Genomic DNA, 12144 nt, shown 5'->3' with positions numbered 1-12144 from the left:
TGTTTCATGATGCCGGCGATAGCTCGCCTACTCTTCGCGAGACACCCGAGGATTTTTAACACCCACCAACTAATGCTGGCCCATGGGGACACCTGGTTTAATGTCCATCTAACGAGGGAATAGCATTCACATTGATGAATCACCATGCCTGTGACACACCAGGATGACAGTTTATAGCTGGGCCGAGATGGTTTTCAGGTGTGTGTATGTACGTCTAGGCCAGGGATCGCCAACACGTCTATCGTGAGTGATAGGTAGCTGGCTGGCTGCCAATGAGTAGATCACATTAAAATGTGGGGGAAAAAGCTGTATCCACATGGTCAAAAAATTGACATGGTCTGACGGGAGGTTGTGCGTTGTAAAATTGTAATGCGAGGGATGATTAAAGACACCGGCATGATATATGATTGGCGAGCGTCCTACCATCACCACCCCATTTCCTCCCTCCATCCTTCTCTCCTGGAGTGGGTCAGTCGTACTTTGTCATTCAATGCAGACGGATGTACAACTGCCATTAATAATTTGAGTACATCTGAAAAATTCAAGTGCTGTATTACATTTGAAAAGTACAGTAACAGTCACAAAGTAGCAATGAAAGTGGCTTCCCTATTCGGCTCTACCTATCTTTGCGAATCAGGCCTGGTGTTGGCTCAGCGGTTAGGGTGCCGGCTTGGGATCCTAGGATCCTGGGTTCGAATCCCGGTCGATCGCTGAATTAACGCCAGGGGGGTTTGACTCAGCTTGTTATCCTTCCGAGGTCTGCAAATTGAGTACCAGTTCACTGGTAATTCCCTGTGTGTCGCAAAAGGCGTCGAACAGGGTTGGCGGCAGGAAGGGCAACTGACCATAAAACATTGCTTCAAATAGGGGACCACGGAGCCCAAAAAAGGCCAACCCCTGCTCTGCGAGGAAAAATGGCCTCTAAAGGTGGTTCTATCTTTACGAATCTGCCTTTTCCGACATGAACTGCATCACATCTAAATTTCAAACCCGTCTGACAGACGAGTATCTTAAGGACTCAATCATAGTTGTCCTCTCAGGATACACACCAGATTACGCAGTACGACTGGTGGACAGCATGCAATGTCAACTTTCACACTGAAGCAAAAGTAAAGATAAATTTTCCTTCACTTTAAATATGTATTTTTGTAACGAGTACACCAGTTCCCTATTCGAGCAGCAGGAAGGGTCATTCCCCTCTGGGGTATATAGATCATAGTAGATACAATATGACCTGAGCTATATATATCTGGGGTATATAGCTCGGGCCCCAAGAACGGCGGGGGTGTGTTCAGTTACCAAGTTTCTTGTAGAGCACTCGCCATATGGCTCAAGCATTCGAGCAAGCACTTCATTCAAAACCGTTGAGGATCGGTTGGGCTTGGCGAGCGCCAGCTAGATGCTTGGTAACTGAACACACCCCGGGTTTCCTCCCTTTCAGTTTAGTGTCAAACAGCATTAGTAACCGTTTCAAAAAGTAATCACACATGTTTGTTATTCAAGATCTCTCTGATCTCTCTGCTGCTAAGACTCTCTGCTCACCTTCACTCTTTCATTCCTCTTTTCTCCCGCCTCTGGATACTCCCTCACTCTCTTCAATCCCACTCCTCCCTCCAGGTCTTTAAAACAGCTGTTCACCACCATCTCTTATGAGACAGCTTAAAACAGCTTATGAATCCCCCATCCAAAACCTTGATTTTTCTACCCACGTTAATTCACCCCAGATCCACTTTTCTGAAATAGAGACTTCTTTCCTGGAAGTTCTAGCTGTGTCCATGTGTTTTTTTTTTTTACCTCCCACCCCCACCCCACGCCTCCTCCCCCCCCCACCCCCCAAGCCCTCTCCCTCCCACAGATCTCCCGATGTCCCCGTTCTCAAATGTTGTACTTGTGTGCTTCCCCCTCTCTCCCCATCCTGTCTCCCACTCCCTTTATTTTGTCTTATGTGTCCGTTTTTTTTTGTCATTAATGTTAGCTATTGATAGGCTATTTCTACACTTTAATACGACGTTTGTCCGAAGAGGAAACCGCTTGGGGAGGGCGGATATTATTAGTACTGTATTAATGTTGCTTTGTAATAACATTAATTTTATGCTATTATCTTTAGTGTTGTTACTTTTGTTGTTCGAAGTGGTCTTGGAAAAAACGTCACAATAAGCTATCTTAATACGGATATACACCTCAACGTGTAGTTCGTCCAAGGTAAAAATTCCCGGAGGAAGGAGAGAGGGGGGGGGGGGGGGGGGGGAAGGTGTGGCACTCTTCAGTCATAATCTCGAAGATATGCAATTTATTGTCAACTCCTTTGAGCGATCTGCTCGTCGGTATGGCCTTACGTTTAGCCTCAAGAAGACCGAGGCTATGCTTCAGCCGAGAGAAGATGGTGCGTATACCATCCCGTCCGTTACCATCTATGACACGCCACTCAAACTTGTGGATAAGTTCTGCTACCTTGGAGGTGTCCGCTCTCAAAATGCAATGATTGGCGTCCATGTAACATCAAGACTGTAAAGCATGTGTGTCCTTTTGAAAGATCGATACCTCACCTTTGATATAAACGTGACATCACCTGGACACAAAGATCAGTGCATCGTGCCACTGTCTTATTGATGCTCCTGCACGGATGCAAATATTGGACACCCGATCGTCACCATATCAAACATCTTGATCAATTCCACATGCGATGCCTTCGCAAGATTCTTCGCATCACCTGGCGAGACAGAATACCTAACTCCTCAATCCCGGACCATTGTCGTATCCAAGGAATTGAGGGTTTCTTGATGCGAGCCCAGCTTCACTGGTCAGGACACCTCACACGCATGGAAGACCATAGAATCCCAAGAGCGCTATGGACAACTTAAATTTGGTAAACGGTGACGTGGTGCACAAAGAAAGGGCTATAAGGAAGTCCGCAAGTCTGCACTCAAGTCTTGTGCCATCCCAGTCGTCACCTAGGAACGTCAGGCCACAAACATGTCAGCTTGACGTAATATTTGCCGCAAAGGCCGAGACCACTTTGAATGTGGGAGACTTGCTGTCGAGAGACAGCGGAGGCAAGAAAGGAAAATCTGCCAACTTCCATGTCCGCAAGGACCAGTTCATACCTGCGATGTTTGTGGTAGACGCTGTGGGTCCTGCGTTGTACTATACAGCCATCGCACAATGCTTAGTGAGCATGCCAACAAAGGGAAGAGATTCCTCGAAAACGATGACTCGCACCATCATCATTGATAAATCTACCACGTACCATTCAAATTTACACGATGCAAATACCGACAGTATTTGCACCGACACGTTTTCTTTCCAAAACACAGTAGCATTTCGCAAACATTGCAGCATGAAGCTTAGCCGAAGACTCCGACAACATCCTTCGTACGAGAAGCCGAGCCAGAAATGCACAGACCCGTCAGCAACGTGCTCACCTTGCCCATTCACCACGAGCTCGTGTCCTTCATTCAAAATCCGAGTTGGCTCAGCATTCGAATCCTCGATCGCTTCCCCCACCATCTCCGTGCCAGGGTAAGAGTTCACCACATCCATCGTTCCTGGACAAGCAAGAAACACAACTCTCGACACGAAACAAACAAAAAGCACCGAGTGGGCTGGCGGTCATCCCCGGGGTATCGAGACCTGCTGTATCGGGTTTCAGAGCAATCAGTTGGTAAATTAGGGACGAGTAGGGATCCAAAGTTTCAGGGTGTAATACCACCCCCCCCCCCCCCCCACCCTCTTCTCTGGGAGCCCCCATGATAAGCAACAGACAGACCAAAGCCCGAACAATTGTGCGGGCTCATGTCTTGTATTGATGTGTGAAGTTTCAGAACAATCAGCTGGGTGAAAAGGGAGAAGCAGTTAAAATAGCAAAACGATAACAGACAACCGGACGGACGGATGGACATTACGACCCATTTTATGAGGTCATGTCTTCGACATCGAGATGAGCAAAAATGACAATAGTCTTCAGGGTAAAGACCCAAACGATACCAGCCTTGGTGATCAAGACCGAAACAACACCAGCCTTCATGATAAAGACCCAAACGACATCAGCCTTTGCGATCAAGACCCAACCAACACCATCCTTAATGATTAAGAACCAAACAACATCAGTCTTGGCCATGAAGACCCAAACAACATCAGCCTTAATGATTAAGACCCAAACGACACCAGCCTTGGCGATGAAGACCCAAACAACATCAGCTTTAATGATTAAGACCCAAACGACACCAACCTTGGCGATGAAGACCCAAACAATATCAGCCTTGGCGATGAAGACCCAAACGACATCAGCCTTCATGATTAAGACCCAAATGACACCAGCCTTCATGATAAAGACCAAAACGACACCAGCCTTGGCGATGAAGACCCAAACAATATCAGCCTTGGCGATGAAGACCCAAACAATATCAGCCTTGGCGATGAAGACCCAAACAATATCAGCCTTGGCGATGAAGACCCAAACAATATCGGCCTTCGTGATCAAGACCCAAACAATATCGGCCTTCGTGATCAAGACCCAAACGACATCGGCCTTCGCGATTAAGACCCGAACGACACCAGCCTTCATGATAAAGACCCAAACGACACCAGCCTTGGCGATTAAGACCCAAACAACATCAGCCTTCATGATCAAGACCCAAACGACATCAGCCTTCATGATTAAAGCCCTAATGTCACCAGCCTTCATGAATAACATCCTAACAACACTTGCTTTCATGATTAACACCAGAACGGCACTAGCATTCAGTCAAGACCGATTTCCATGAAGAGTGCCTTTTGGAAACTCAAAGGTTTGTGGTTAAGGAGAGGGGGTGCTCCCTAAACTCTAAGGAAGGATTTCAGGAAAAAGATCAGGATTATTCGTATATGCAACCATCCTCAACTTAAGGATGTCATTAAGGGGCAAAGTTAAGGAAATCCCCAAATTTTCCCTGAAGAATGCTTTGTGCAAACGGGCCGATAAACTCTGCCCACCTTTGGTGATGGAAGTAATAAAATGCTCAACTAGAACGGCACTTGGTAGAGCGCATACCTGCACCAGGCTGAACAGTTTATGTTTTGTATCCCACTAATAGGCCGGATCTCTATTCAGACATGAACCAAAATCCAATCACCTTGTTCTCGTCACCGAACCAACACGTCCACCAAATTTAGTCATAACTCGTCCACAACTTTGAAAAATATCATGTTATATTTCCCTTTTCGCCCTATCTCTAAATGGTGAAGAATCACTGAAAAATTAAATAATTCTCATATCCGAATCCATATGCAGATCTTCACCACAATCGAATCAATTCTTCCTCGTCACACACCCAAACTGTCCACCAAGTTTCGTCCAAATCTGTCCACAACCTTTTGAGATATGCTGTTCACAGACAAACAGACAGACAGGCAGGGGTGAAAACATAACCTCCATCCACCTTCGGTAGCGGAGGGAATGAGAATTAAATAGATTTTACACAAGAATAATTTTATTCCCCCTTAATCTGCGAGCAACTGTTCCCCATGCAACATCCAACAAGTGTCAAGTGTCAATTAAAATTACGTATTCTTTACATGTTCTTGCTTTCGGACACCTCTTCCTAAGTCTTAATCTCATTGGTTGCCTGGGATAGCAACACACCAAAGGATTTCCTCAACTTGAAGGGAATTCTTACCCTTAAGCATTGTTTATGCAACAGCACTTAAGGAAACCCTTAGCTAAGGAATGATGGCGTACCTGAAGGGAAATTGGAGGGGATGTTGGGCAGATGAGGAGGGAGGTAGGCGTTGGAGGGTGGGGGGGATGTTGAGGGGGGTTGTAGGTTTGGGAGAGGGGACGTTGGGAGAGGGGACTTTGGGAGAGGATGGGGGAATCGGGGGGAATATTGGGGGGAGGGGGAGGATGTTGGGAGGCGGGGGGATGTCGGGAGGCAGGGGGAATGTTGGGAGGTGGGGGGCGGGGGATGTTGGGGGGAGGGGAGATGTTGGGGGATGGGGAGGATGTTGGGGAATGGGGAGGATGTTGGGGAATGGGCGGGGGGATGTTGAGGGGAGGTGGGCAGGATGTTGGAAAGCCCTGAAAGTAAGTGCCAGCTAACATAATGTCGCGTGTGCCCGGGGTTAAGACCCTGGGTGCCGGAGGACCGAAATGAGCTTTAACTCCCAGGCGTATTTCAAAATTGGCGGGATTATCTTTTTGCGCGCACAGGAAAGGCCTGAAACCTTATCTGATCGGACGGCCGATGGGGTTTAATGACTCGACCCCACAAACACAAATATGAGACAGCAAAATTCACATGACAAGAATGAAATCCCCCCCCAAAAAAGAATTTAACGAAAATGAATGCAAGGATAATAAAAACGAAATAAATGGTTAGTTAAAACTATTCTAACTGAGGGACCCTCCACACGGACACAGAGACACGACAAGGGAAGACAAATAAAATAAAATGCGTTTGTGTGGTGCGTTGGCCGATACTCAGCCTGGCGTCCCCAAACGCCCCTCGAAAGCTTCTCGAGTGAACGCATGGGAAAATACACGTTGGCGCGAAGTTGCACCCACAGCCAGCCGCCGGTGGGACAAAAGCAGGCAAGAGCCCCTCCCTCGGTCTGCACGATCTTTCCATGTTCCACCAAAGCTCCGAACTCGCTCCATCAGCGGACACGGCACAAAGCGCAGCCGTTCTCTAGCGCAACCACGACAAAGGGAAAGAGCGAGCAAAGCGGCCATCCCTCACGCGAATCCAGGACCAGGACAAGAGCAAAAGGTAAACACAGCCATGCTCTTTGAAAGCCAGCACATAAGAAAGAAAATGTCGTCTCCTGTTACTTTTTCTCGGAGCGTCCCGACGACGTCGCCCTTTTGACCAATCGCCCAGTGCCGTCCAATCGTCCCAACCAATCGTCCATCAGGGCGTGGCCTCACAGCCATTCTTGACGCCCAATGACGAAGCTCGGGGCGTGGCCTGTCAATTTTGGTCCTCCGAGGCAGATCATAGCCGTCTTTCGGGAATGTTCGGGGGGCGGGGTTCCCTTGCCGATACCGTTTGTTTGCCCTGGCGGCATGGTTGGCTAATGGAGCCAATTGCCTGGCCGGCTGAGTTTTATAAGAACATTCGGGAAAAATCACAGGGAGGCAATACATACTGGGGATTAACCATAAGCCCTATAATTAATTAGCACAAAACCACCCTCCTTATGGCAACAGGCAAACACTCTTAACTTGAACATTTACCCTGCTTTTATGTACATTGAGATGGGTTTCTTCTTCTTGGTGCCACACAGTCCATACCTACACATTCTGAACTTTCCTAAGGTATTCCATGCCTACCCCCACAAACGTAACTAGAACGGCACTCAGTGGAGAGCATACCTCCGCCAGGTGAACAGTTTACGTTTTGTATCCCAGAGTAGACCAGAAAATCACAATACAGAATCACATTTCATCAAAATCGTCCGTCCACCACTTTTTGAGATATCCTGCTATGCATCGTTTTTGGCCCTATCTCCGAATGGTGAAGAATCACTTCAAAAATTTAATAATTGTCATATCCGAATCCATATTCAGATCTTCACCAAAATCTAATCATTTCGTCGGTGTCACATACGCTACATCTCTGCCAAATTTGGTCCGAATCTGTCCACAAATTTGAGATATTTTGTTCACAAACGGACAGACGGGGGGCATATTGGGGGGAGGGGGAGGATGTTGGGAGGCGGGGGGGGGGATGTCGGGAGGCGGGGGGAATGTTGGGAGGTGGGGGGGGGGGTGTTGGGGGGAGGGGAGATGTCTAAAAAAAGAAAAAGACAAAAAAAAAGAAGAAGAAAAAAAAAAAGAGACAAACAGACAGACAGGGATGAAAACATCACCTACATCCACCTTTGGTGGGGAAGGTAACAATACAATGCTGACAAACTCCCCAATTAAGAACTGCACACTTCCAAGAAAATGCACAGAAGAATATTAGAAAAGCATCTTAGGTTGAGCATTTTAAATACAAGAGCGACATTAAAAGGTACTACAATAATAGCTAATTTAGCCACTACAATCATTGTTCAACAAAAGGAATGCAAACAACATATTGTGAATGGAAAGGTCATCAGTCTCTGGTGAAAAGCACCTGGTGAGCAAAAAGGCAAAATTAAATATTTAAACCGAGTCTGACAAACACTCGGTCATGGATTCTGTAATCCCAGAAGTAGAAGAGGCAAAGCAGCACTTTTGGGACCTCATTCATATTTTAACGAAACACTCCTGCCAAAATAACCAAGTGTAATAGGTACGTCATACCTTTCTCACTTGTTGACGTCACATCTTTCATTACTCAAGTATCGCCTTCCAGAAGTTAAATTTTTTATATTACTGTAATGAACCATTCCACCATGGCCTATCTACACCGAACAAAGCAGATGTATTTCAACACACACAACGGCACAAGTTCGACTTACGTGAACAAGCGGGTCTATGCATTACTAGCAAGGTATGACGGCCAAGGGTTTATATCGATTGGGACGAAGACCTGAACAAGGACAAGCACCATTGCACCAACCATGTCGAACTTGGTAAATGACGACGCCTTATAGTATACCCGAACGATTGGGCGTTCAAGCATCAACAGGACTATCATGGGTCAATAGAATTCCGAGGTTAGCATTCTGGAGACCGACGGATGGATGGTACGGTGTACAATTTGCTTCCGTTTCACTGCACGTCCAACATCCTTCACATTACAGGACAAAATCGACAGCTCTGGAGGACGAGCATATGGAAATCGAAAATCGATCGTCAAACCTTCAACGCTCGACTCGGATGATAAACGCGAGTTTGCGATTAATTGCAAACACCGAAAGAGAGATAAAAAAAAAAATTTACAAAATGCTATTATTATTAAGTAGGCAAAAAAATGCTCACAAAGCCTGTGTTAGAGAAACGAGGCCTTGGGCGGGAAACCAAGGCCTTCTGGCCGGATTCACAACACCCGACTTCCTCTCGAGTGCTCGATTCGCAGTTTTGTAATCGCATTTCCTCGAAAAAGATTTTAAAAGCCTAATATTACAAACTTTTACTTACGATTTAATAATAGTTATAACGCACTATTTGAAAAAGAATTTGCCAAAAACGAACCAAAAAGATAAGAACGAGCCATTTGTGGCACCGCACTTAAAAGCGCCGCACATCACACCGCACAAGAAAACGCACTCCAAATTACGCTTACATCGCAGTAATTTTCATTCTTCGCAGCACATATGTGCCCATAAACACTAATTTCCACGAATCTTATTCCGTTTGAGGGTAAGGTAAATGGCTCATGTATTTATTAACTGCTTGCGTGAGGCGATGTGAACGTTGGCCACCAATGGGGCCTGACGTCATTGCTCAACAATCCGCGGTGCTTGTTCCTATTCGACGGCGTGTGGGTATGTTCAGCATCGCCTTCATTGATTGGTTCAGAATATATTACGCGGTAGCTCGTTTGTAAGGTCGATGCTTATTGGCCAAAATGAATTGGTGTGGTTTTATGGGCAATTTTTTTTGTTTTTTTTTTAAATGGCGACGTCTAGAGAGAGCGCGAGTGATTACGAAAACAGTAACGATCCAAGCGATTACACAGCGTGTGACTCGGAGTTTTTAGCAATTAAGTCGGAGTGTCCAGTAATTAAATCGGAATTTTCAAAAAGCAGTTTGTCCATTGGTGCTTCAGATGATGTTGACGGATGTGGTGCCGCTTGGCTCAGTGTTTGGGGCCAGGTAGTGGATCGCGAGGTGGACGACTGTCCGGCGCAGTTCCATTTTAATGCACGCCCGGGTCCACCTGACGTGCCAGGTGCCGATGCCGCACCTGTGGAATATTTTCTCACGCTTCTCGGTGACGCCTTCGTTGACAACCTGGTGCAGGCAACGAACCAATATGGCGACGATAGGGTCCGCCAACTTGCGGGTTCAGTTCGAGGGCTTCCCAGCAATTCGCGCTTTCACAAATGGCGTCACACGACGGTGGCTGAAATGAGGGCGTTTCTGGCCCTCACCATCAACATGGGACTCATTCGGAAAAGTACCATTCCATCATATTGGGACGACAAATATTATTCCCAGTCGACCCCAATGTTTTCGAGGACATTCACCAAGGATCGATTTCTACTGCTGCTGTCAACTTTCCACTGGCGGGAGGATGGAATGGAATCGCCAGGTAAAGTGTGCAAGGTTTCATTTGTATCTCAGGTGTGTGATGTTCACAACGACGGGATTGGATGTCTCTGATATGCACCTATATATTTACCTGTAGGTGAAAGAAGCACTGCCAAGTGGACCAAGAGGGTTTCCTTTGCACTTCTTGGACGAGCGCTCTTGAATTCCTTCATCCTGTACCAGCAACGCACCTGTCATCAACCGAAACTCGATCGTCGTACCTTTCAGGTGCACATTGTCGAGGGACTTATAGGCACCTTCCGGGAGCCACGTGTACGTGCGGGTGGACCCGGTGTTTGCCCCATCGAAGCGAGACTCACCGACCCTGTGGACCATTTGAAGCCCGAGAAGCTCCCGAACGGAAAGAGAAGGGATTGTGTCGTCTGCACCGACAGGAACTCTGGCAAACGTGTGCGAACGAGTTACCTGTGTGCGACTTGCAATGTTGCATTATGCATTGGACAGTGTTGGAAAGATTACCACACACGTGTTGTGTATAAAACATAGGGGCAATAGCCCTGGCGCTCACCTGGTAGAATAAACAGCATACTGCACTGACTAATAGGTATTTTAAAGCAATTTCATTGATTGCAAGAAGACAGGGCAGCATGTGGAATCATATTAACATAATCATAAGACTTTAAACAAAGAATAAAATACCTATTTTAGGGGGCAAATCCCCCCTCCCCCAACCTCATAGACCCCAATTTTTCTAATCCCTTGAACAAACATTGGCACATCATGGGTGATTAAGGTTGTGATGAAGTTTCATCAAAATCGTGTGTGTAGTTTCTGATAAGAAAGCAAATACTTATTTTGGGGGGCAACCCCCCCCCCTGTACACCCCCAAATGGGCAGATTTTTTTTTAATGCCATGAACAAACTTTGGTACAGCATGGGTGGTGAAGGTTGTGGTGAAGTTTTATCGAAATAGTGTCGTTTCAGAGGAAAAAGCAAATTCCTATTTTGGGGGATCAAACCTGGATCCACTTTGACCCCCGTTAAACCCCCTGAGACCTCGATTCTTTTAATGCCGTGAACAAACTTTAGTCACAACACAACAATTATTCGTGCCAAGTTTGGTCACAAACGGTTCCCCGCTCTGGGCCGGTGCTCCTGCCTCACACCTAGCTCGTCTTCACGCTTTTGAAACCAAAGCTTTCAGAATCATTGGAATCTCCAACGATGAAGCTAACTCCAAGGGCCTCTCACTCACTCACCGCAGGCAGGTTGGTGGTCTTTCTGTCTTCTACCGACTCCTCTCCGGCCTTGCTCCCCCAGCTCTGTCCTCCAAATATTCCTACAGGTCGCACAAGAGCTGCCAGCAAACCTCTTATGGTTCAAGACTCTCTGCTCACCTTCACTCCTTCATTCCTCTTTTCTCCCGCCTCTGGAACAAACTCCCCCACTCCCTTCAATCCCACTCCTCCCTCCAGGTCTTTAAAACAGCTGTTCACCACCATCTCTTATCTTCCCCCATCCAAAACCTTGATCTCTTCTACCCCCACTAATTTCACCCCAGATCCCCCTTTTTGAAATACCAACTTCTTTCCTGGAAGTCCTTGCAGTGTCCTTGTGTTTAATACTTCTCCCACCCCCCCCCTTCCCACACCTCCTCCCCTCAAGCCCTCTCCCTCCCACAGATCTCCCGATGTCCCTGCTCTCAAATGTGTTTGTGTCCTTCCCCCTCTCTCCCCATCTTGTCTACCACTCCCCTTATTATATGTTTTATGTGTCTGTTTGATTTTTTGTGTGATTAATGTTACCTCTTTCACGAGCCTCGATCTTGTTTACAAAAAAAAAAAAAATCCCTTCAGCGGTTTTGGAGAAGTTGCAAGTGTTGACGGACTGACGGATGGACGACGCGCCATCGCATTAGCTCCCCTGAACTTCGTTACAGGTGAGCTAAAAATTATTAAGCGAAGTTTCTGCCGTTAAAGCAATGCCTTAGACACCACCTTATTTAACATTAGTACTTC

General features: G+C 46.7%; 2 protein-coding genes across 8 annotated transcripts in view; one reads left to right on the top strand and one right to left on the bottom strand.

Annotated features, from left to right (window-relative positions):
- LOC137427873 (uncharacterized) overlaps positions 1–12144 on the bottom strand; it is a 54064-nt gene that overhangs the window by 27033 nt on the left and 14887 nt on the right. For 5 of the 7 annotated variants that reach the window (XM_078777700.1, XM_068117665.2, XM_078777701.1 and 2 more), the window contains exon 5: positions 3423–3545. In XM_078777700.1, the coding sequence (XP_078633826.1) occupies positions 3423–3545 (123 nt within the window). Of the gene's footprint in view, positions 1–3422; positions 3546–8269; positions 8336–8427; positions 8495–12144 lie in introns of those variants that run through there. The other 2 variants (XM_078777705.1, XM_078777704.1) reach the window with 2 other exon arrangements.
- LOC137427883 (uncharacterized) lies at positions 9490–10857 on the top strand. Its single transcript, XM_068117681.2, has 2 exons — positions 9490–10166; positions 10263–10857. Exons 1-2 carry the CDS (start codon positions 9527–9529, stop codon positions 10670–10672), a joined length of 1050 nt encoding a protein of 349 aa, XP_067973782.2. The 5' UTR covers positions 9490–9526; the 3' UTR covers positions 10673–10857.

This window comes from Myxine glutinosa, chromosome 5 (genome assembly GCF_964187855.1).
Source record: "Myxine glutinosa chromosome 5, kmMyxGlut1.1, whole genome shotgun sequence".
Classification (NCBI taxonomy): Eukaryota; Metazoa; Chordata; class Myxini; order Myxiniformes; family Myxinidae; genus Myxine; species Myxine glutinosa.
Note: the sequence above shows the minus strand (reverse complement) of the source record. Positions and strands in the feature narration are given on the sequence as shown.